The 25119-nt window shown below is 43.1% G+C and overlaps 1 protein-coding gene across 1 annotated transcript; it reads left to right on the forward strand.

Moving 5' to 3' along the window:
• The first annotated feature begins 7270 nt into the window (after positions 1-7270).
• On the forward strand, positions 7271-25119 carry LOC306982717 (uncharacterized protein). Its single transcript, XM_079583182.1, is given in 6 exon segments — positions 7271-7930; positions 7934-9024; positions 15712-16421; positions 16515-16619; positions 17397-17553; positions 23121-25119. Coding segments are annotated over 6 exon segments (4497 nt in total). The 5' UTR covers positions 7271-7297; the 3' UTR covers positions 24922-25119.

Below are 25119 nucleotides of genomic sequence, written 5' to 3' on the forward strand. Positions count from 1 at the left end.
TTAACTGATCTTCCAGGTCGTTCCACAGATTAACACCTTGGACAGAAATACATCCACTTTTTTATTCTTTTTAGCTTTTGCTTTTTGGAAATGCCAGTTCCTCTGAGGTTATACTAACTTTTCCTGTGTTCAGATTATTTTATACTTTGTAAACTATTACGAATGTGTTTAGATCAACGAGATCATGGATTTTCAGGAGGTTTAGCTCTACAAAGACAGGGTTTGTAGGTGATAGAAATCTGCTTTAGTGATGATTCTTATATAGGATGAGTATTGGATTTGTATTTGTTTCCACATATTTCCAGGCCATAATTTAGGTAAGGAAGTATGAGGGAGTTATACAGTAACAGAAGAGAGTTTTTATCAAGTACAGTTTTCATTTTGCCAATTACAGCAATGGTTTTTGCTCATTTTGTTTTGAATTTACTTGAATGGAAATCACATATAAGTTTTCCATCAATGGTAACTCCTACAAATGTATTTGCATGAACTCGTTCGATTTCTGCATCATTTATGTCTAGAGTTGTAACGATCACTCACTTTTCTATTTCCAAAAATAATACATTTAGTTTTACTGAAGAGAGTTTGTTTAGATCAAACCATAGTTTTCGGACTGTGAGCTTCTGCTGTAGAGGAGCTGTTTCAGGTCCTTTCCAGAGCAGGACAGGCTCGGATCATCCACATATAATAAACATGTTACCTTTTCCAAAGCTTCACAAACATCATTAATATACATTATAAACAGTTTTGGACCCAAAATAGAGCCTTGTGGGACCCCATGTGTGGTTAGTTTTTCCAGAGTGGACATTGTGTATATGTACATATTGGTATCTGTGGCTGAGATAACTTTCCAGCCAGGCATAAGCAGGTCCCCTTGTATGGTCAATGGCAGGGGGAGGCAACGTCAGGCCCGGGGGCCAAATCCGGCCCTCCAGCATAGAAGCTCTGGCCCTCAAGATGATTTTGAGAAATAACGTGACACAAATCAGAGATCAAAGGCCTATTAGTCTCTTAACCCCCACCTAAACCGAGCACATTTTCTCCAGTTTGGCTTTACCCAAATCTAAAAGCTTCTTGAAAAAAGTGCCAATAAAGCAACAAAACGAGGATGAAAACACAGCAAAAAGCCAAAAAAAGAAAATGTGTTATGTTGTATGTTTTATATATAATCTATACAGATGTTTTTTCATGCTTTGACAATACATTTGTAAACCATGGCTTATCGGTTGCAGTTTTATGGTTGACCATATCAGGGTCTAGAGAGGCCCAGACCTCATCCCAGGCCTGGGCCTAAAGATCCCGTTTAAGGCCAACAATATCTTCTGTGATCCATGTCTGACTAACTTATGACCAACTGTTTCAGATATTACAGCTTTACATAACATGAAGAAGATGAAGAAGATCACTGATGTCATTTAGAAGTAATCCAGCCACCATTTTGTTTCCAACTGCATTAGTGAATATGTTGGTTTGAGGAAAGAGGGAAGAGACTATTGTTTGTTTGTGATGTCACTCGAGTCCGTAATGAAGTTGAATTGTATTGATTGAATATTAAATTGTTGTGATAAAGTTTGTTGTTTTTGTGCTATTTTGCAAATTTAGAAGGTTTATGTTTAAATCTCCACAAACAATGTGCGTCTCATCAGGATTACTGAACAAACCATCTCATTTCTGAATGAACGATCGAGGCAGATCCGGGTGTTCTATACAGGCAGGAACAATTATTATATTGGATTCTACAGTAATAATTTCAACAGTTAAACATTCCAAAACACCATCGATGGTAATAGACTTACTGACCACATTATGTTGGCGCAGCCATACTGATGAAGAGCTTTAAGATGCCGGGTAAAGCACGGAGGAAAATACTAGACACAGGTTTCTGTTTGGCGTGCCTGCTAACAGGTTTTTATGAATGAGCAGCCGCCATTTATTGTCGATTGCACACCGGTGTGTAGCCCCGCCCACACCCAAAAGTAGGTCAATTGTATGGAACACAACAAGTCAACACCCCCACTTGTTTCCTAAATTGAAAAAGGTACAACATTACAATACAAAAACATTTCCATTTTTTCATAATACAAAATTCAAATACCGTAAAGAAATGTTACAAAGTTATCCATTCTTACTTTCGTAACAGGTTTCGTAAAAATGTCTGCCACCATTGCATTTGTAGGACAGTAATTAACAGTTATTTTGCCATCACTGAGTACGGATCGGACAAAATGATACCGAATATCAATGTGCTTGCACCGTTGGCGACATACCGGGTTCTTAGAAAGGGCAATAGCACCTTGATTGTCTTCAAAAATCGTTACAGGTGTATAGTCCAACCCATTATCCATTCCAGCCAACAAATGTGCAAGATACAAACATTCTTGTGCTGTAGCTGACAAAGCCATGTATTCAGCTTCACACGTGGACAAAGCTACTGTGGACTGTTTCTTAAACTTCCAGGAAACTATGGGCCCTCTCTCAGACAAACTAAAACAGTAGCCAGTCACACTGCGTCTGTCATTCTGGTCTGCTGCCCAGTCTGCATCACAATAGGCCAAAAGTTTAAGATTTACATTTTGTTTTCTGTAACGCAATTCCTGGTCCACAGTACCTTTTAAATATCTCAACACATGTTTAGCTGCAACCCAATGTTGTTGTTTTGGTTCAGAAAGATATTGTGACAATTTTCCAACAACACTCTGGTCGAGTAGATGTCATTACATAGATTAAACTGCCAACAATTTCACGATATTTCTTTGAATCAGCAGGTTCACCCTCTACGTCAAATTTCATTTTCATTTCACAGGGTGTTAATCTTGGTTTACAGTCAGTCATGTCAAATCTTTCCAAAATTTTGGTGATGTATCTCTTTTGATTCATTTTTAATTCCCCTTGTTTTTGGGTGAAATCAATGCCAAGAAAATGTCTCAGTTTCCCAAGATCTTTAATTTTGAATTTTGCACCCAACATTTCCTTTACACTTTTGAGTATTTGACAATCACTTGCTGCAATGATAAGGTCATCAACCCAAATGATCAATAAGACCCTTTCATTGTCAGATTGTTTACTGTAAACACAATTGTCTGCTGTGTTTTGGACAAACTTGTTTTCAATAAGGAAATCATGAAGCATCTTATTCCAGTTTCGTCCTGACTGCTTCAGACCATACAGCGACTTATTGAGCTTACACACCAATTTTTCTCCTGTTTTTGTCTTGACCTCAAAACCTTCCGGCTGCTCCATGTACAGCTCACAGTCTATTGGGGCATGCAGATATGCAGTTTTAACATCCATCTGATGTAGTTCTAAATCATACTGAACTGCTAGCTGCATTAAGACACGTACAGAAGTCATATCAGCAGTAGGAGAAAAGGTTTTGTTATAATCAATACCAGCCACTTGACTATAACCTTTTGCCACATATCGAGCCTTGTAAATTGTCTCAACAGGATTTTCTTTGATGGCATAAACCCATCTGCCCCCCACTGCATGTTTACCTACAGGTAAGGGTGTCAATGTGAAGGTATCATTCTCAATCAGAGAGTCCATTTCTTCATTCATAGCCTTAACCCACTGCTCTGATTTTGAAGAGCTCAAGGCTTCCTGCAGTGTCTGGGGGATGTCAGATGTCACACGATAGCAATAGTCAATATTTGTCAACGCTTGATCTTCGTCAAATTTGACTTCATAATCACAGTCAGTATAGAACTGAGGGCGTCTCCTCTCCCTCGTTGGATAACGAGCACTATTGCTGCTCTCACCTTCACCCTTTAAGTTGGTACTAGATTCACACAACTCAATTTTCACCTCCAGAGGGTTTTCATTAGTCACATCAGGTTTTGGTGGCTGACTTTCAGCTTTCTTTCCTTTTCCAAAATGTTCATACATGTCTTCATCTGTCTGAGTGTCACTTTCAATTGTTTTCTTTGTGACAAACTTCACCAGTCGGTTTTTCGACACTTTCCCTGTGTGTGGATAAAAGACCAACAATGCTGGACTGTTTTTGTCATAACCAACAAATATTCCTTTCTCACACCGTGTGTCTAACTTTTTCTTGTCCTGTTTGTATGCATAACATTCTGAGCCAAAAGCTCTCATTCTGGACAGGTCCGGTTTCTTCCCAGTCAACACGTAATATGGGGTTTGTCCAAGACGTCTGTTATAGCATCTATTTCTGATTATTGCAGCCGTTTGTACTGCATATGTCCACAAATCTTTTGGTAGTTTGCTTTCAATCAACATACATCTTGCCATTTCAAACAAGTTTCTCCATGCTCTTTCTGCGGTCCCATTCTGATGGGGCGAGTAAGGAGCTGAGGTTTCATGTCTGATGGCATTTTGAGTTAGCAGTGACTTAAATACAGAAGCTGTGAACTCTGTTCCATTATCTGATCTTATGCATTTGATCTTTCCATAAGGGGCAACATAAGCAATGAATCTCTCTGTAGCTTTAACTGTATCACTTTTAGCTTTCAGAAAATAAGTGAACATAGCTCCTGAATAGTCATCTGTAAATCCAAGAGTATATCTGAAACCGTCTTTACCTGCTGGCTCTACAGGTCCAGCCAGGTCTGTATGAACAAGTTCCAGTACATCCTTAGCTTTTTCATCTGGATCTGTATTTCTGCTCTGTGCAAATTTTCCTTTGATACACACTTCACATTTTAGATTTGCCTTGTCACTTTTCCCTTTAATTTTCATGCCTTCTGCGACACTTTCTAACTGTAACACGTCATCATAATTACAGTGACCCAATATTTCATGCCATGTATGGACATCATAACACACATTACATTTATCAGCCTCGTTTAGCAGAGTACTTAGATAAAATAGTCTGTCTTGTGTGTTAATGTCAAAAGCAGTACCATTTTTGTGGATTAGACGATTCTGTCCTTCCTTGAAGATGACTGTCGCACCTTGCGCTGTTGCCGCTTTGACCGAAAAAATGTCCTGGGAAAATGATGGGACGTAGAGCGCCTCCTTCAGGATCATTTCCACATCGCGGCCTTGACGGTCCATTATGCGCACTTTGGCGGTGCCTTTCGCAATCCCGCTGGCTCGCTCTCCATCAGCCAACACCAGAACATGGCTCTGAGGCTTAAAGCTTCGGTCAAACTCCTCGAATCTCCCGATGTCCGTGATGATGTGCTTCGTCGCTCCCGAGTCGACCATGAGGCCCTTCGCCTTCACCGCGCTGACCGAGTCCGGGGCGGAATCCAACTGCACCTTGAATGCGAACGTGTGGTCCTCCTCATCCACCGCTTGCTTCACCTGGTCCCGCTTCCTCCGCCGACAGTTTGCGTCCTTGTGCGTTGCGCTTTTACAGAAGCTGCACCACTGCCTCTGCTCTCGGCGCTCCCCAGCCGATGCGCACTCCGCTGCTTTGTGGCCCTTTTGTCCGCAGGTGTAACAGGTGAGTTTAGAGCTCCAATTGTCTCTTCCTTTCACCTTCATCACACTGTCTTCTCCTGAGCTAGAAGCAACAAACTTCTCCGTGCTTTCATAGCTCCTCAGTTTAGTTTTAAAGTCGGCAAAAGTCAACGTTTCATCACTCTGCGTAATGTGAACAGAGAATGGTTTAAATACATCAGGCAGTCCTTTTAAAATCATCGCGGTCAGTAAACCGTCACTCAGTGTCTCTCCTGCATTACGCAGCGCTGTGATGGCAGTCTCTGCACGGATTATATAGTCTGTGACGCTCTCATTCACACCTTTTTGGAGAGAAGTCAGCTCCGTGTACAGACTGATTACGCGCGGCTTCCCTTTCCCTGCGTAATGGTCACGCAGGATCTGCAGCGCCTTCCTGCCATCATCGGCGGCATCTCTCATTACTAGAGACAAACTTTTATCGTCCAACAGCTGAATTAGAACTGCGTACGCCTCTTCATTTTTACTGGCGTCCACTTCTGCACCTTCCTCGTCTGCAGCGGGGGCTTCACTTAGGATAGTGGACTTCAGAACGTGCAGACGCAAATGTGCCAGGAATTTCGTTTCCCACAGTTCATAATTCTTTTCATCTCCGTCAAAACACAAACGGTTCCATCGGCTCCCAAAATCTCTACTGGGCCCATAACCTGTTGGCGCAGCCATACTGATGAAGAGCTTTAAGATGCCGGGTAAAGCACGGAGGAAAATACTAGACACAGGTTTATGTTAGGCGTGCCTGCTAACAGGTTTTTATGAATGAGCAGCCGCCATTTATTGTCGATTGCACACCGGTGTGTAGCCCCGCCCACACCCAAAAGTAGGTCAATTGTATGGAACACAACAAGTCAACACATTAGTTCCGAGATCAGTTTCCAAGTACAGAGCAACCCCCCCACCTTTCTTATTCTTTCTGTTCAGCGTAAATAGTTCAAATCCTTCCAGTTCCACATCAAAACCCTTCTCGGCCCAATGTGCTCGGTTCAGGCGCGGAGAAGAGGTTAATGTCCAAACATGTCCATCGCTTCATCCAAATTATATCAGCAGTTTCAGGGAAGTCATTTTAAATTCAGTATAAGGTTTAATTTAAAATCCCGCTCCATCTTCCCACAGTGCAGGTTTCAGAGACTCTTTGAATGAACGTCTTATTACGTCCACATTTCACTCTGGAGCTGCAGAAATAATATTGGATCCTCTGTAAAGATAAGTCTGGGAGCGACACAAAAGGATCAGGATTCTCTCAGATCACAGAGCGGGAGAGTCGCTTTTAGGTTTGGGTAAAGCTGAGCTGGAGATAATGTGTCAGTTCAGGTGAGGGTTAAGAAGTGAATTCATTCAGCTGCTCCAAGAATCCTGCAACTGTAGCAACGGATCTATTTCTCCAGGATGAGCTCATTCCAAGTCCCAAACTGAAGAAAAGTCAAAGTATTTTCTGACTTTCATTGACTCCAGTCGTGCAGAGCTTCGTCATGTGTTTCCATTGTCCTGGTTTGAAGCTGAACTAACCCGTCTGTCTGGTTTAAACTCTTCTCTCTCTGACACTCGGCTCCTCTGTCCATGCAAACTGTCAAACATTAACTGTGACTTCATGTTTCTAAAGTTCATTGTTCATTTCAAAGTGAGTTTTGACACAAGTCCATCTGTCCGTTGTTGGACTTTGGTCAGAGTTTTCTGATCTCAGATAAAGCTGGACTTTTCACACAGACTTTGCCTAAAGTTGATTTGTAGATTTGTTTGTGTGAGACATAAACATGTCTGAGCCGTGACTCATCAGTTTCCTGCCCCTCCCTCTGTCAGACTCAGCCTCGCTCTGAGCTTCCTGGTTCCTCCTCCTCTCACACACTCTCTAAAGTCACACTCTGTTGTCGACAGAGAAATGGCGCAGAAAAGAAAAGCCGTGGACCAAGAGGACTTTTGGTGTCCCATCTGTTTGGATCTACTGAAGGATCCAGTGACTGTTCCCTGTGGACACAGCTACTGCATGAAGTGTGTGAAGAACCACTGGGACCAAGAGGACGAGAAGCATGTTTACAGCTGTCCTGAATGCAGACAGAGCTTCAGCTCCAGGCCAGTGCTGGTCAAAAACATTATGTTAGCAGGTTTAGTGGAGCGGCTGAAGAAGCCTGGCCTCACAGCGCCCCCTGCTGACCGCTGCTATGCTGGAGCTCAGGATGTGCCCTGTGACGTCTGCACTGGGAGGAAGCTGAAAGCCGTCAAGTCCTGTCTGCAGTGTGTGGCCTCCTACTGTCAGGGCCACCTCCAGCCTCATTATGAAGCTGCAGCGTTTCAGAAACACCAGCTGGTGGCACCCTCTGACAAACTGCAGGAAAACATCTGCTCTCAACACGACGAAGTGAAGAAGATGTTCTGCCGCACCGACCAGCAGCTCATCTGCTACCTCTGCTCTTTGGAGCAACACAAGGGCCACGACATGGTGTCCTCAGCCTTGGAGAGAGCCCAGAGGCAGGAACAGCTGCTCCAGAGCCTCCAGCTCAAAGAGACAGACCTGTAGAGGCTCCAGCAGGAGGCCCAGGACATCAGCCGCTCTGCCCAGACAGCAGTGCAGCGCAGTGGGGACAGCTTCACAGAGATGGCCCTTCTCCTGGAGAAAAGACGCTCTGAAGTGGAGCAGCAGATCCGCTCCGAGGAGCAAACCCAACTGAAACAAGTCCAAGAACTTCAGGACCAACTGCAGCGGGACGTGACTGAGCTGAAGAGGAACATCTCTGAGCTGGACCAGTTTCTACAGCTCTGTCCTTCACTGTCCACAGACTCACAGAGGACAGAGATTCAGACAGGGCCCCCCCGCTGCTTCAAGAAGGTGACCAGAGCCGTGTCAGAGCTCAGGGACAAACTAAAGCTCAGTCTGGAGGAGGGACTGACCAACGTCACACTGGCTCTGAGAGGAACACCATCTGAACCCACCAACGTCGCACAGGCTCTGAGAGGAACACCATCTGAACCCACCAACGTCACACTGGCTCTGAGAGGAACACCATCTGAACCCACCAACGTCTCACTGGCTCTGAGAGGAACACCATCTGAACCCACCAACGTCTCACTGGCTCTGAGAGGAACACCATCTGAACCCACCATCAGAGAGGACTTCTTACAGTATTGGACAGAGATCACTCTGGACCCAAACACAGCACACAGAAATCTGAAACTGACTGATGGAAACAGAAGAGCAACATTTATGATAGAAGATCAGAGATATCCTTATCATCAGGACAGGTTCAGTGAGTATTATCAGGTCTTGAGCAGAGAGAGTCTGACGGGCCGCTGTTACTGGGAGGTGGAGTGGAGGAGCGGGACGTGGGTTCGTTTAGCCGTTTCATACAGAGACATTCAGAGGAAAGACTTTAAAACAAGTTCATTTGGAAACAATGATAAATCCTGGGTCTTACACTGTGACAATAAACTTTATTCATTTCGTTTTAACTCAGTCCGGTCCGAGGTCTCAGGTCCGATCTCGTCCAGAATCGGGGTTTACCTGGACCACGGTGCAGGGGCTCTGTCGTTTTACAGCGTTCAGAACCAAACCATGACCCTCCTCCAAAGAGTCCAGACTAGGTTCTCTCAGCCGCTCCACGCTGGAGTCAGGTTTTACCGAAACTATGGAGACTCTGCACATTTCCCCAAACTAAAGTAGCAGCTTTTCTCTTCAGGTTCAGGTCGTCCTTGTGTCTCGTTTTGAACTAATACTGAAGGTTTTTTATATAATAATATGTGTTTGTCAGACGTGGACATTGTTCTGAATTCTAATCTGCTGCTCCTCACTCACGCTCAGGGGCAGATGTGTTTTACAAACACTTTGAATCAAACCTTCAATTAAAGCCACAATAAGAAAAACTGAGCTGGAAACAAAACTCTTCAGTTTCTATTGAACTGAACTGTTCCATCTTCAGCCATTTACGTCTTTAAACGTCATTTCCACTTCCTTTAATACCATTGTTTGTTCTTGTGATTGTAATGATTTACTGCAGAAACTGATTTATTATTTAAACACAGATTATAATTGTGTTTTGTCCTTTTATAGAATGTTTTGGGTCGAGGGATTTGCTTTAAATTGTGCAGAAATTATAATCTTTACTTTGTCACTTCAAAATATTCATCAATAAAGTCACAAATCTTTATTCAAGTCGTTTTTTCTTTCCCGAAACCTAAAATAAAGTGAAAGCAAACACGCACACACACACCTACACACACCTACACACACACAAACACACCCACCCACACACACACACACACACCTACACACACACGCACAAAACATCACATCAATTTAAGGCTTTTATTTTGAAAACATCACAAATTTAAGGCTTTTATCATGTATTGTGGAGCGAATGAATATTGACAGTGCAGCACTTTGAGAAACTTGGTAACACAGGCTTGTAAAGCGTAATACAAGTGAAGGCAAAATTAGGCCCGAGCAACGGACACACAAGAATCCACGAAGCAAACGTGAACCGATTTGAAAGTAACAGGGGTCAAAACTTAGAGCTCCCCGAGCTCTAATTTTGGGTGGGGTTCGCGAGCGAAAATAATAAAAGTTGGCTCTGTGGCGCCCCCTCAAACAGGCAGTTTACATTGACTCAATGGACGACTGATCGCAAAAAAAATCATCGTACAAAAGTGACAATGGCCAAGGACATAGACCACGTCAGGACATAATTAGTCAAATATTAGGGAGGCACCGATACAACTTTTTCTAAAACCGATACGAGTACGAGTACTTGGATTTAAGTACTCGCCGATACCGAATACCGATACGAGTACAAGGGATTTTCTTCAACATTCTTACTTTTTCAACAGCAGATTAGTTTGTAATTAGTAAATTTACTCATTTGCTACACATTTAAGAGCAGTTCTATTAGAATTGTGCTGCCATTTATTTATTTATTTTAATTTTCATTCAGTTTATTTTTTAATTTTTATTGCACTGTCCATCATAGACAGAAAAGCCCATGTCCAAAAGCTCCCCAATGCCTGTGCTTTATTCATATATTTTTATTTAACAATAGTATTGAGATGGTCTCTTTTCGTCTTTACTTCAGCTCTGTGTGGATTTTCTCGTGTGTTTTGTAGCAACTTAGCGAGTAGCTACAGCATTTTCATTGTTCTGTTGCAGCTCATTTTCGCTCAATATAAACATGCTGTATGTCTTTACGTTGGATTTTCTGAGGACTTTTTAGTCGCTGGGTTAGTTTTTCAGATGAATAAACCCCTGGGCATAAAACGGCGTCAGAATGGCCAAAACTGCGCTAGCCGCGAGTTAGCAACATTAGCCTGTATGTTGTAAACACTGCAGACTCCACGCTGCAGCACTACTCTGGTTAAACCCAGCACAGACTCTGATTTAGAGAGCGCAGTCTGTAATAAAGTCAGCTCTATGTGGAATATTGTATTTGCACTAAAGAATTCTCCAGTTTGTTGCTTCTTCTCTCCTCAGCTGAGAGCTGCGCCTCGTAGGTGCGCTGGCTGCACGTCAAATGGTATCGGTTTCTGGTATCGGGACCTCATGAATGAGTACGAGTATGAGTACAAGCATGTGGTATCGGCCCGATGCCCGATACTGGTATCGGTATCGGTGCATACCTATCAAATATTATATTATGACCCCACCCTTTGCTACGGGAAGTCGGCCATTGTGGCCTGAACCTTAAAAAACCTTCGAAATTGTACCTTTTGAACTTCTGGCCCCTGATCCCCGAGTTCTCCAATTCCTCCAATTTTTGCCAACATGTCCCAAACCCATGTGGCTTTCAAAATCATCATCTAATTTATTTTTTTTAATTATTGGGCGTGGTTATTAAAAGGCCGCAACTGAGAGGCCATTTTCAGCAAATTTCAAACCCTCATGTCTTTCACAGACTTTGTCAGATTGGAATGGACCCAATCCGGCGCGCATGCACATTCCCGATTTGGACCTAATGATGAGCACACGCAGCCGCGATCACCAAAAATGCCTTTCAAGTGGCTTGTAAGTGGTTTGTAAGTGGCTTGTAAGTGGCCCACCCATCCTCCGTGAAAATAGCCAGAGTTCTTTGTCTGGCAGCATCTTGGACTTAGAGTTTCTCCTGAAATTCGTCAATATTCCAAATTTCCCCCTTTATTCACAAAAGCAACCGTTTTAAACCCGTACGGACTTATACTAACCCTCTGTCAGCAGAATAAGTTTTAATTTGGAAGTTTTTGCTGCAAATTCAGCTTTTTCTGGACTGTAAAATGGGCCATGTTGTTCACTAAGCCTGTGTAGTTCATTGGTAGAGTGCAGGGTTCCCATCCGTAAGTCTGCTGGATCGGCTCTCCAGTGGTGTTGGAGCTTCCTTTAGAAGAACACGGCTCTCCAGTGGTGTTAACCTTCCTTTAGAAGAACAAGGCTCTCCAGTGGTGTTGGAGCTTCCTTTAGAAGAACATGGCTCTCCAGTGGTGTTGGAGCTTCCTTTAGAAGAACACGGCTCTTGGTGCTGCTTCTCCAAAAGGAGCCTGGCCCACTCCAAGTCTTTCATTGATTTTATGGCAGGTGTATTTCCTGGTTTGTCTCTTTACTCAGTGGATATGGGTTCAGCGTTTTAACCATAATCAGAATGTGTAAGTTCATGAATCTAACATCGGTCTTAGATCTCAAAGATCGACTGACCCGTTTTAACGCGTCTATTTTCCAGCTTCTTCCAATGTTAAAAAGCAGAGAGAGCACCGGCCCCACCTTTGCTTTTCCAGACTCTCAGAGAAACTCAGGCGCGTAACACCAAAGCCACGCTGCAGCGGAGCGTGCACGTACTTTCACACACCCACACATTCCATTCAGCGCTTCCCATCCAATCAGAAACAAGCATCCAGACAGAAACTCGTGACCTTTGACCCACATCACACCAGCGTGAGGGAATCATAACGTCAAAAGCTGTTTGTGTTTCACTTGTTCAACACAGTTAACGCTGCTAAATGTTCATTCCAGAAGAGATATTTGGACATAAAGTCAAAACAAACAGACGTCATTTATAATCTTCTTAAAGACAAAAGCAGCTGTTTTTGTCTGATGTTTGTTTCCCTGATGTTGGTCATTTTTGTTGCTATTTTGGTTTTAGATTTGGGTAAAGCCAAACTGGAGAAAATGTGCTGGGTTCAGGTGGGGGTTAAGAGGTTAATAAATAATTCCCAGCCTGATTTATTCAGCTTTGAACCGGAAAAAAAAGTCAAAATGTGAGTTTTTACACAGATTTTAACTTATTTTGCTCCAAAACTAAACAAGATCCAACATGGAAAAAAAAAAACCTTTGTGACTAAAATGTCCCAAAATAAAAGCAGACGTTTAAATCTGGCTCTGTCCAATATTTAGATTTGGAGGCTGAAAATATCTGCACTTTTGCCCATTTCTCCAGATTCACCAAACTTTCTGAAGGAGGAAAATCCTTCACACGTGTGTCTGAGTTTGTGAATCCCGACTTGCAGTGTGCACGTGAGACTCATTAGCATATGCCCCGCCCACATTCACCATATAAGGACAAAGACGTGCCGCACGCAAACGCCAGTAAAGGAGGAAATGAAGTGGTAGTAGTTTATTCGGTCGCCTCATTCCTTTAAACATGAAACATTTACAATGATTCAAAAGGGTTTAGACTAACCCAGTTTACAGACTTCCACCAGGAAACAAACATTTATAATAAACAATATCAACAAGAACACAAGAGAAATAAATATGTTTCTACAGTTAATAACAGACATTTCAATATTTCAATCATTTATCTTAAACTCATGTCATTTAAATTCATATTCATCTGTTTTGAATCTATTACTTTTCTTACTTTATTCATCCTAAGATCATTTATTCTTGAATTTTAGTCGATTTATTCGTCTTTTTGAAGCTTTGACTGTTTGGGACAGTTTTAACTGATCTTCCAGGTCGTTCCACAGATTAACACCTCGGACAGAAATACATCCACTTTTTTATTCTTTTTAGCTTTTGCTTTTTGGAAGTGCCAGTTCCTCTGAGGTTATACTGACTTTTCCTGTGTTCAGATTATTTTATACTTTGTAAACTATTACTAATGTGTTTAGATCAACGAGATCATGGATTTTCAGGAGGTTTAGCTCCACAAAGACAGGGTTTGTAGGTGATAGAAATCTGCTTTAGTGATGATTCTTATATAGGATGAGTATTGGATTTGTAATTGTTTCCACATATTTCCAGGCCATAATTTAGGTAAGGAAGTATGAGGGAGTTATACAGTAACAGAAGAGATTTTTTATAAAGTACAGTTTTCATTTTGCCAATTACAGCAATGGTTTTTGCTCATTTTGTTTTGAATTTACTTATATGTGATTTCCATTCAAGTTTTCCATCAATGGTAACTCCTACAAATGTATTTGCATGAACTCGATTTCTGTATCTTTTATTTCTAGAGTTGTAACGATCACTGACTTTTCTATTTCCAAAAATAATATATTCAGTTTTACTAAAGAGAGTTTGTTTGGATCAAACCATAGTTTTCGGACTGTGAGCTTCTGCTGTAGAGGAGCTGTTTCAGGTCCTTTCCAGAGCAGAACAGGCTCGGATCATCCACATATAATAAACATTTTACCTTTTCCAAAGCTTCACAAACATCATTAATATACATTATAAACAGTTTTGGACCCAAAGTAGAGCCTTGTGGGACCCCATGTGTGGTTAGTTTTTCCAGAGTGGACATTGTGTATTTGTACATATTGGTATCTGTGGCTGAGATAACTTTCCAGCCAGGCATAAGCAGGTCCCCTTGTATGGTCGATGGCAGGGGAGGCAACGTCAGGCCCGGGGGCCAAATCCGGCCCTCCAGCATAGAAGCTCTGGCCCTGAAGATGATTTTGAGAAATAACGTGACACAAATCAGAGATCAAAGGCCTGTTAGTCTCTTAACCCCCACCTAAACCGAGCACATTTTCTCCAGTTTGGCTTTACCCAAATCTAAAAGCTTCTTGAAAAAGTGTCAATAAAGCAACAACACGAGGATGAAAACACGACAAAAAGACAAAAAAAGAAAATGTGTTACATGTTTTATATATAATCTATACAGATGTTTTTTCATGCTTTGACAATACCATTTGTAAACCATGGCTTATCGGTTGCAGTTTTATGGTTGACCATATCAGGGTCTAGAGAGGCCCAGACCTCATCCCAGGTCTGGGCCTAAAGATCCCGTTTAAGGCCAACAATATCTTCTGTGATCCATGTCTGACTAACTTATGACCAACTGTTTCAGATATTACAGCTTTACATAACATGAAGAAGATGAAGAAGATCACTGATGTCATTTAGAAGTAATCCAGCCGCCATTTTGTTTCGAACTGCATTAGTGAATATGTTGGTTTGAGGAAAGAGGGAAGAGACTATTGTTGTTTGTGATGTCACTCGAGTCCGTAATAAAGTTGAATTGTATTGATTGAATATTACATTGTTGTGATGAAGTCTGTTGTTTTTGTGCTATTTTGTAGATTTAGAAGGTTTATGTTAAAATCTCCACAAACAATGTGCGTCTCATCAGGATTACTGAACAAACCATCTCATTTCTGAATGAACGATCGAGGCAGATCCGGGTGTTCTATACAGGCAGCAACAATTATTATTTTGGATCCTCTGTAAAGATAAGTCTGGGAGCGACACAAAAGGATCAGGATTCTCTCAGATCACAGAGCGGGAGAGTCGCTTTTAGATTTGGGTAAAGCTGAGCTGGAGATAATGTGTCTGTTTAGGTGAGGGTTAAGAAGTGAATTCATTCAGCCGCTCCAAGAATCCTGCAACTGTAGCAACGGATCTATTTCTCCAGGATGAGCTCATTCCAAGTCCCAAACTAAAGAAAAGTCAAAGTATTTTCTGACTTTCATTGACTCCAGTCGTGCAGAGCTTCGTCATGTGTTTCCATTGTCCTGGTTTGAAGCTGAACTAACCCGTCTGTCTGGTTTAAACTCTTCTCTCTCTGACACTCGGCTCCTCTGTCCATGCAAACTGTCAAACATTAACTGTGACTTCATGTTTCTAAAGTTCATTGTTCATTTCAAAGTGACTTTTGACACAAGTCCATCTGTCCGTTGTTGGACTTTGGTCAGAGTTTTCTGATCTCAGATAAAGCTGGACTTTTCACACAGACTTTGCCTAAACTTGATTCGTAGATTTGTTTGTGTGAGACATAAACATGTCTGAGCCGTGACTCATCAGTTTCCTGCCCCTCCCTCTGTCAGACTCAGCCTCGCTCTGAGCTTCCTGGTTCCTCCTCCTCTCACACACTCTCTAAAGTCACACTCTGTTGTCGACAGAGAAATGGCGCAGAAAGCCGTGGACCAAGAGGACTTTTGGTGTCCCATCTGTTTGGATCTACTGAAGGATCCAGTGACTGTTCCCTGTGGACACAGCTACTGCATGAAGTGTGTGAAGAACCACTGGGACCAAGAGGACGAGAAGCATGTTTACAGCTGTCCTGAATGTAGACAGAGCTTCAGCTCCAGGCCAGTGCTGGTCAAAAACATCATGTTAGCAGGTGTAGTGGAGCGGCTGAAAGCCGTCAAGTCCTGTCTGCAGTGTGTGGCCTCCTACTGTGAGGGCCACCTCCAGCCTCATTATGAAGCTGCAGCGCTTCAGAAACACCAGCTGGTGGCGCCCTCTGACAAACTGCAGGAAAACATCTGCTCTCAACATGACGAAGTGAAGAAGATGTTCTGCCGCACCGACCAGCAGCTCATCTGCTACCTCTGCTCTGTGGAGCAACACAAGGGCCACGACATGGTGTCCTCAGCCTTGGAGAGAGCCCAGAGGCAGGAACAGCTGCTCCAGAGCCTCCAGCTCAAAGAGACAGACCTGAAGAGGCTCCAGCAGGAGGCCCAGGACATCAGCCGCTCTGCCCAGACAGCAGTGCAGCGCAGTGGGGACAGCTTCACAGAGATGGCCCTTCTCCTGGAGAAAAGACGCTCTGAAGTGGAGCAGCAGATCCGCTCCGAGGAGCAAACCCAACTGAAACAAGTCCAAGAGCGTCAGGACCAACTGCAGCGGGACGTGACTGAGCTGAAGAGGAACATCTCTGAGCTGGACCAGTTTCTACAGCTCTGTCCTTCACTGTCCACAGACTCACAGAGGACAGAGATTCAGACAGGGCCCCCCCGCTGCTTCGAGAAGGTGACCAGAGCCGTGTCAGAGCTCAGGGACAAACTAAACCTCAGTCTGGATGAGGGTCTGACCAACGTCACACTGGCTCTGAGAGGAACACCATCTGAACCCACCAACGTCTCACTGGCTCTGAGAGGAACACCATCTAAACCCACCAACGTCTCACAGGCTCTGAGAGGAACACCATCTGAACCCACCAACGTCTCACAAGCTCTGAGAGGAACACCATCTGAACCCACCAACGTCTCACTGGCTATGAGAGGAACACCATCTGAACCCACTAACGTCTCACAGGCTCTGAGAGGAACACCATCTGAACCCACCAACGTCTCACTGGCTCTGAGAGGAACACCATCTGAACCCATCAACGCCTCACTGGCTCTGAGAGGAACACCATCTGAACCCAACGTCACACTGGCTCTGAGAGGAACACCATCTGAACCCACCAACGTCTCACTGGCTCTGAGAGGAACACCATCTGAACCCACCACCAGAGAGGACTTCTTACAGTATTGGACAGAGATCACTCTGGACCCAAACACAGCAAACACACGTCTGAAACTGACTGATGGAAACAGAAGAGCAACAGAAACGAGTGAAGATCTGAGATATCCTGATCATCAGGACAGATTCAGTCGGTGTGTTACGGTCCTGAGCAGAGAGAGTCTGACGGGCCGCTGTTACTGGGAGGTGAAGTGGAGGAGCGGGGAGTGGGTTAGTTTAGCCGTTTCATACAGAGACATTCAGAGGAAAGACTCTAAAACAAGTTTATTTGGAAACAATGATAAATCCTGGGCCTTATACTGTCACAGTAACACTTATTCATTTTGTTTTAACTCAGTCGATTCCGAGGTCTCAGGTCCGATCTCGTCCAGAATCGGGGTTTACCTGGACCACGGTGCAGGGGCTCTGTCGTTTTACAGCGTTCAGAACCAAACCATGACCCTCCTCCACAGAGTCCAGACCAGGTTCTCTCAGCCGCTCCACGCTGGAGTCGGGTTTGACTGGTGTAACTATGGAGACTCTGCACATTTCCCCAAACTAAAGTAACAGCTTTTCTCTTCAGGTTCAGATCGTCCTTGTGTCTCGTATTGAACTAATACTGAAGGTTTTTTTATATAATAATATTTGTTTGTCAGACGTGGACATTGTTCTGAATTCTAATCTGCTGCTCCTCACTCACGCTCAGGGGCAGATGTGTTTTACAAACACTTTGAATCAAACCTTCAATTAAAGCCACGATAAGAAAAACTGAGCTGGAAACAAAACTCTATTGAACTGAACTGTTCCATCTTCAGCCATTGACGTCTTTAAACGTCATTTCCACTTCCTTTAATACCCTTGTTTGTTCTTGCGATTGTAACGATTTACTGCAGAAACTGATTTATCATTTAAACACAGATTATAATTGTGTTTCATGTTTTGTCCTTTATAGAATGTTTTGGGTCGAGGGATTTGCTTTAAATTGTGCAGAAATTATAATCTTTACTTTGTCACTTTAAAATATTCATCAATAAAGTCACAAATCTTTATTCAAGTCGTTTTTTCTTTTCCAAAACCTAAAATAAAATAAAAACAGATTCAATTCAAATTCAGTTGGACTTGACACGATATTTTGAAGCTTTTTTCCACACAAGGATTTGAACCTCTGACCCTTATAGTGAGTTATTAAACAGGTCAGGCTCTCATTTACTGTCAAACAATTCTGACACAACAATCCCTTCTTCAGATCATTTCAAACTGATTTGATATTAATCACTACATATTACCCACACTTGTTTAAAAACCAAAACTGCAAAGCAAATACCATCATTAAGGCCAACATGTTCAAGCCTATGTAAATCCCAGGTACAGCGGTCACTGAAACAGAGCTTTAGACCAACATCTGGACCTAAACAGAACCACAATGAGCATTACACAAATAATACATATATTCACAAAGAGACACACAGAACAGTCACTCAAACATCAATGTTTTTATCCCAAGCCTTGTGTAAAATAACACATCATTACTGAGTTTAAAACTTAGATTCCACTCCCTCGTTGGAACCAGCACGCTTTCTGAAACCAAAACATCAGGTTCCAAATCTCAGACGGATCCTGGACTCAGACCTGAACTTAAACAGACACATCAGAGCAAGAACATCAGCAGCTTTTTACCATCTGAGAAACATGGAGATCAGAGGAACAGAGTCAGAACCAGACTTAGAGACGTATCCATGTGTTAGAGACTGTCACGGCTGCAGAACATCAGGACCAGGAAACACCACCACATTAGTCCAGTGCTCCGGTCTCTGCACTGACTTCAGTCACTCAGAGAAAAGTCCATCTGTGACATGTTAGAGCCGTGTGAACCATCTCAGGGAGGGTCTCCTGGTGGTTCCAGAGTCAGGACTAAACACACTGAGGCTGAAGTCTGGAACAGTCTCATGAGGATGTGAGACTCGACTCTGACAAAGTTCAAATCCAGCCTGAAAACAGATCTTTTTACTCGTGACTGAAAGTATTTGATCTGCACTCTCGCCTTTTACTGTAACTGATTCATTTTATGTTGATGTTTTATTGATTTGATCTGTTTTCTTGTAATTTTATGCAACTGTGAAGCTTTGAACTGCCTTGTGCTCTACAAATAAACGTGCCTTTCCACACCGGCCCGGCTCTGATCCAACGTCGGAGCTTCCTTTAGAAGAACATGGCTCTCCAGAGGTGTTGGAGCTTCCTTTAGAAGAACACGGCTCTCCAGTGGTGTTGGAGCTTCCTTTAGAAGAACACGGCTCTCCAGTGGTGTTGGAGCTTCCTTTAGAAGAACACGGCTCTTGGTGCTGCTTCTCCAAAAGGAGCCTGGCCCACTCCAAGTCTTTCATTGATTTTATGGCAGGTGTATTTCCTGCAATTGTCTCTTTACTCAGTGGATGTTGTTTCAGCGTTTTAACCATAATCAGAATGTGTAAGTTCATGAATCTAATATCGGTCTTAGATCTCAAAGATCGACTGATCCCCGTTTTAACGCGTCTATTTTCCAGCTTCTTCCAATGTTAAAAAGCAGAGAGAGCACCGGCCCCACCTTTGCTTTTCCAGACTCTCAGAGAAACTCAGGTGCGTAACACCAAAGCCACGCTGCAGCGGAGCGTGCACGTACTTTCACACACCCACACATTCCATTCAGCGCTTCCCATCCAATCAGAAACAAGCATCCAGACAGAAACTCATGACCTTTGACCCACATCACACCAGCGTGAGGGAATCATAACGTCAAAAGCTGTTTGTGTTTTACTTGTTCAACACAGTTAACGCTGCTAAATGTTCATTCCAGAAGAGATATTTGGACATAAAGTCAAAACAAACAGACGTCATTTATAGTCTTCTTAAAGACAAAAGCAGCTGTTTTTGTCTGATGTTTGTTTCCCTGATGTCGGTCATTTTTGTTGCTATTTTGGTTTTAGATTTGGGTAAAGCCAAACTGGAGAAAATGTGCTGTGTTCAGGTGGGGGTTAAGAGGTTCATAAATAATTCCCAGCCTGATTTATTCAGCTTTGAACCCAAAAAACAAGTCAAAATGTGAGTTTTTACACAGATTTTCACTTATTTTATTCCAAAACTAAACAAGATCCAAAATGGAAAAAAAAAAAACGTTTGTCACTAAAATGTCCCAAAATAAAAGCAGACGTTTAAATCTGGCTCTGTCCAATATTTAGATTTGGAGGCTGAAAATATCTGCACTTTTGCCCATTTCTCCAGATTCACCAAACTTTCTGAAGGAGGAAAATCCTTCACACGTGTGTCTGAGTTTGTGAATCCCGACTTGCAGTGTGCACGCGAGACTCATTAGCATATGCCCCGCCCACATTCACCATATAAGGACAAAGACGTGCCGCACGCCAACGCCAGTAAAGGAGGAAATGAAGTGGTCGTAGTTTATTCGGTCGCCTCATTCCTTTAAACATGAAACATTTACAATGATTCAAAAGGGTTTAGACGAACCCAGTTTACAGACTTCCACCAGGAAACAAACATTTATAATAAACAATATCAACAAGAACACAAGAGAAATAAACATGTTTCTACAGTTAATAACAGACATTTCAATATTTCAATCATTTATTTTAAACTCATGTCATTTAAATTCATATTCATCTGTTATGAATCTATTACTTTTCTTACTTTATTCATCCTAAGCTCAAATATTCTTGAATTTTAGTCGATTTATTCGTCTTTTTGAAGCTTTGACTTTTTGGGACAGTTTTAACTGATCTTCCAGGTCGTTCCACAGATTAACACCTCGGACAGAAATACATCCACTTTTTTATTCTTCTCAGCTTTTGCTTTTTGGAAATGCCAGTTCCTCAGAGGTTATACTGACTTTTCCTGTGTTCAGATTATTTTATACTTTGTAAACTATTACTAATGTATTTAGATCAACGAGATCATGGATTTTCAGGAGGTTTAGCTCTACAAAGACAGGGTTTGTAGGTGATAGAAATCTGCTTTAGTGATGATTCTTATATAGGATGAGTATTGGATTTGTATTTGTTTCCACACATTTCCAGGTCATAATTTAGGTAAGGAAGTATGAGGGAGTTATACAGTAACAGAAGAGAGTTTTTATCAAGTACAGTTTTCATTTTGCCAATTACAGCAATGGTTTTTGCTCATTTTGTTTTGAATTGACTTATATGTGATTTCCATTCAGGTTTTCCATCAATGGTAACTCCTACAAATGTATTTGCATGAACTCGATCGATTTCTGTATCATTTATTTCTAGAGTTGTAACGATCACTGACTTTTCTATTTCCAAAAATAATATATTTATTTTTACTAAAGAGAGTTTGTTTAGATCAAACCATAGTTTTCGGACTGTGAGCTTCTGCTGTAGAGGAGCTGTTTCAGGTCCTTTCCAGAGCAGAACAGGCTCGGATCATCCACATATAATAAACATGTTACCTTTTCCAAAGCTTCACAAACATCATTAATATACATTATAAACAGTTTTGGACCCAAAATAGAGCCTTGTGGGACCCCATGTGTGGTTAGTTTTTTTCCAGAGTGGACATTGTGTATTTGTACATATTGGTATCTGTGGCTGAGATAACTTTCCAGCTAGGCATAAGCAAGTCCCCTTGTATGGTCGATGGCAGAGGGAGGCAACGTCAGGCCCGGGGGCCAAATCCGGCCCTCCAGCATAGAAGCTCTGGCCCTCAAGATGATTTTGAGAAATAACGTGACACAAATCAGAGATCAAAGGCCTGTTAGTCTCTTAACCCCCACCTAAACCGAGCACATTTTCTCCAGTTTGGCTTTACCCAAATCTAAAAGCTTCTTGAACAAAGTGTCAATAAAGCAACAAAACGAGGATGAAAACACAACAAATGTGTTATATGTTTTATATATAATCTATACAGATGTTTTTTTTCATGCTTTGACAAAACCATTTGTAAACCATGGCTTATCGGTTGCAGTTTTATGGTTGACCATATCAGGGTCTAGAGAGGCCCAGACCTCATCCCAGGTCTGGGCCTAAAGATCCCGTTTAAGGCCAACAATATCTTCTGTGATCCATGTCTGACTAACTTATGACCAACTGTTTCAGATATTACAGCTTTACATAACATGAAGAAGATGAAGAAGATCACTGATATCATTTAGAAGTAATCCAGCCGCCATTTTGTTTCCAACTGCATTAGTGAATATGTTGGTTTGAGGAAAGAGGGAAGAGACTATTGTTTGTTTGTGATGTCACTCGAGTCCGTAATAAAGTTGAATTGTATTGATAGAATATTACATTGTTGTGATGAAGTCTGTTGTTTTTGTGCTATTTTGCAGATTTAGAAGGTTTATGTTAAAATCTCCACAAACAATGTGCGTCTCATCAGGATTACTGAACAAACCATCTCATGTCTGAATGAACGATCGAGGCAGATCCGGGTGTTCTATACAGGCAGCAACAATTATTATTTTGGATCCTCTGTAAAGATAAGACTGGGGGCGACACAAAAGGATCAGGATTCTCTCAGATCACAGAGCGGGAGAGTCGCTTTTAGATTTGGGTAAAGCTGAGCTGGAGATAATGTGTCTGTTCAGGTGAGGGTTAAGAAGTGAATTCATTCAGCCGCTCCAAGAATCCTGCAACTGTAGCAACGGATCTATTTCTCCAGGATGAGCTCATTCCAAGTCTTAAACTAAAGAAAAGTCAAAGTATTTTCCGACTTTCATTGACTCCAGTCGTGCAGAGCTTCGTCATGTGTTTCCATTGTCCTGGTTTGAAGCTGAACTAACCCGTCTGTCTGGTTTAAACTCTTCTCTCTCTGACACTCGGCTCCTCTGTCCATGCAAACTGTCAAACATTAACTGTGACTTCATGTTTCTAAAGTTCATTGTTCATTTCAAAGTGACTTTTGACACAAGTCCATCTGTCCGTTGTTGGACTTTGGTCAGAGTTTTCTGATCTCAGATAAAGCTGGACTTTTCACACAGACTTTGCCTAAACTTGATTTGCAGATTTGTTTGTGTGAGACATAAACATGTCTGAGCCGTGACTCATCAGTTTCCTGCCCCTCCCTCTGTCAGACTCAGCCTCGCTCTGAGCTTCCTGGTTCCTCCTCCTCTCACACACTCTCTAAAGTCAGACTCTGTTGTCGACAGAGAAATGGCGCAGAAAGCCGTGGACCAAAAGAACTTTTGGTGTCCCATCTGTTTGGATCTTCTGAAGGATCCAGTGACTGTTCCCTGTGGACACAGCTACTGCATGAAGTGTGTGAAGAACCACTGGGACCAAGAGGACGAGAAGCATGTTTACAGCTGTCCTGAATGCAGACAGAGCTTCAGCTCCAGGCCAGTGCTGCTCAAAAACATCATGTTAGCAGGTTTAGTGGAGCGGCTGAAGAAGCCTGGCCTCACAGCGCCCCCTGCTGACCGCTGCTATGCTGGAGCTCAGGATGTGCCCTGTGACGTCTGCACTGGGAGGAAGCTGAAAGCCGTCAAGTCCTGTCTGCAGTGTGTGGCCTCCTACTGTGAGAGGCACCTCCAGCCTCATTATGAAGCTGCAGCGCTTCAGAAACACCAGCTGGTGGCGCCCTCTGACAAACTGCAGGAAAACATCTGCTCTCAACACGACGAAGTGAAGAAGATGTTCTGCCGCACCGACCAGCAGCTCATCTGCTACCTCTGCGCTTTGGAGCAACACAAGGGCCACGACATGGTGTTCTCAGCCTTGGAGAGAGCCCAGAGGCAGGAACAGCTGCTCCAGAGCCTCCAGCTCAAAGAGACAGACCTGAAGAGGCTCCAGCAGGAGGCCCAGGACATCAGCCGCTCTGCCCAGACAGCAGTGCAGCGCAGTGGGGACAGCTTCACAGAGATGGCCCTTCTCCTGGAGAAAAGACGCTCTGAAGTGGAGCAGCAGATCCGCTCTGAGGAGCAAACCCAACTGAAACAAGTCCAAGAGCTTCAGGACCAACTGCAGCGGGACGTGACTGAGCTGAAGAGGAACATCTCTGAGCTGGACCAGTTTCTACAGCTCTGTCCTTCACTGTCCACAGACTCACAGAGGACAGAGATTCAGACAGGGCCCCCCCGCTGCTTCGAGAAGGTGACCAGAGCCGTGTCAGAGCTCAAGGACAAACTAAAGCTCTGTCTGGAGGAGGGTCTGACCAACGTCACACTGGCTCTGAGAGGAACACCATCTGAACCCACCAACGTCACACTGGCTCTGAGAGGAACACCATCTGAACCCACCAACGTCTCACTGGCTCTGAGAGGAACACCATCTGAACCCACCAACGTCTCACTGGCTCTGAGAGGAACACCATCTGAACCCACCACCAGAGAGGACTTCTTACAGTATTGGACAGAGATCACTCTGGACCCAAACACAGCAAACACACGTCTGAAACTGACTGATGGAAACAGAAGAGCAACATTTATGAGTGAAGATCAGAGTTATCCTGATCATCAGGACAGGTTCAGTCTGTGGGTTCAGGTCCTGAGCAGAGAGAGTCTGACGGGCCGCTGTTACTGGGAGGTGGAGTGGAGCGGGAGGTGGGTTAGTTTAGCTGTTTCATACAAAGACATTCAGAGGAAAAACTTAGATATAAGTGGATTTGGAAACAATGATAAATCCTGGGTCTTACACTGTGACAGTGACACTTATTCATTTGGTTTTAACTCAGTCTGGTCCGAGGTCTCAGGTCCGATCTCGTCCAGAATCGGGGTTTACCTGGACCACGGTGCAGGGGCTCTGTCGTTTTACAGCGTTCAGAACCAAACCATGACCCTCCTCCACAGAGTCCAGACCAGGTTCTCTCAGCCGCTCCACGCTGGAGTCGGGCTTTACTGTATTGGAGACTCTGCACATTTCCCCAAACTGAAGTAGCAGCTTTTCTCTTCAGGTTCAGGTCTTCCTTGTGTCTCGTATTGAACTAATACTGAAGGTTTTTTACATAATAATATTTGTTTGTCAGACGTGGACATTGTTCTGAATTCTAATCTGCTGCTCCTCACTCACGCTCAGGGGCAGATGTGTTTTACAAACACTTTGAATCAAACCTTCAATTAAAGCCACAATAAGAAA

This window comes from Gobius niger, assembly GCF_951799975.1.
Source record: "Gobius niger genome assembly, contig: SCAFFOLD_35, whole genome shotgun sequence".
NCBI lineage: Eukaryota > Metazoa > Chordata > Actinopteri > Gobiiformes > Gobiidae > Gobius > Gobius niger.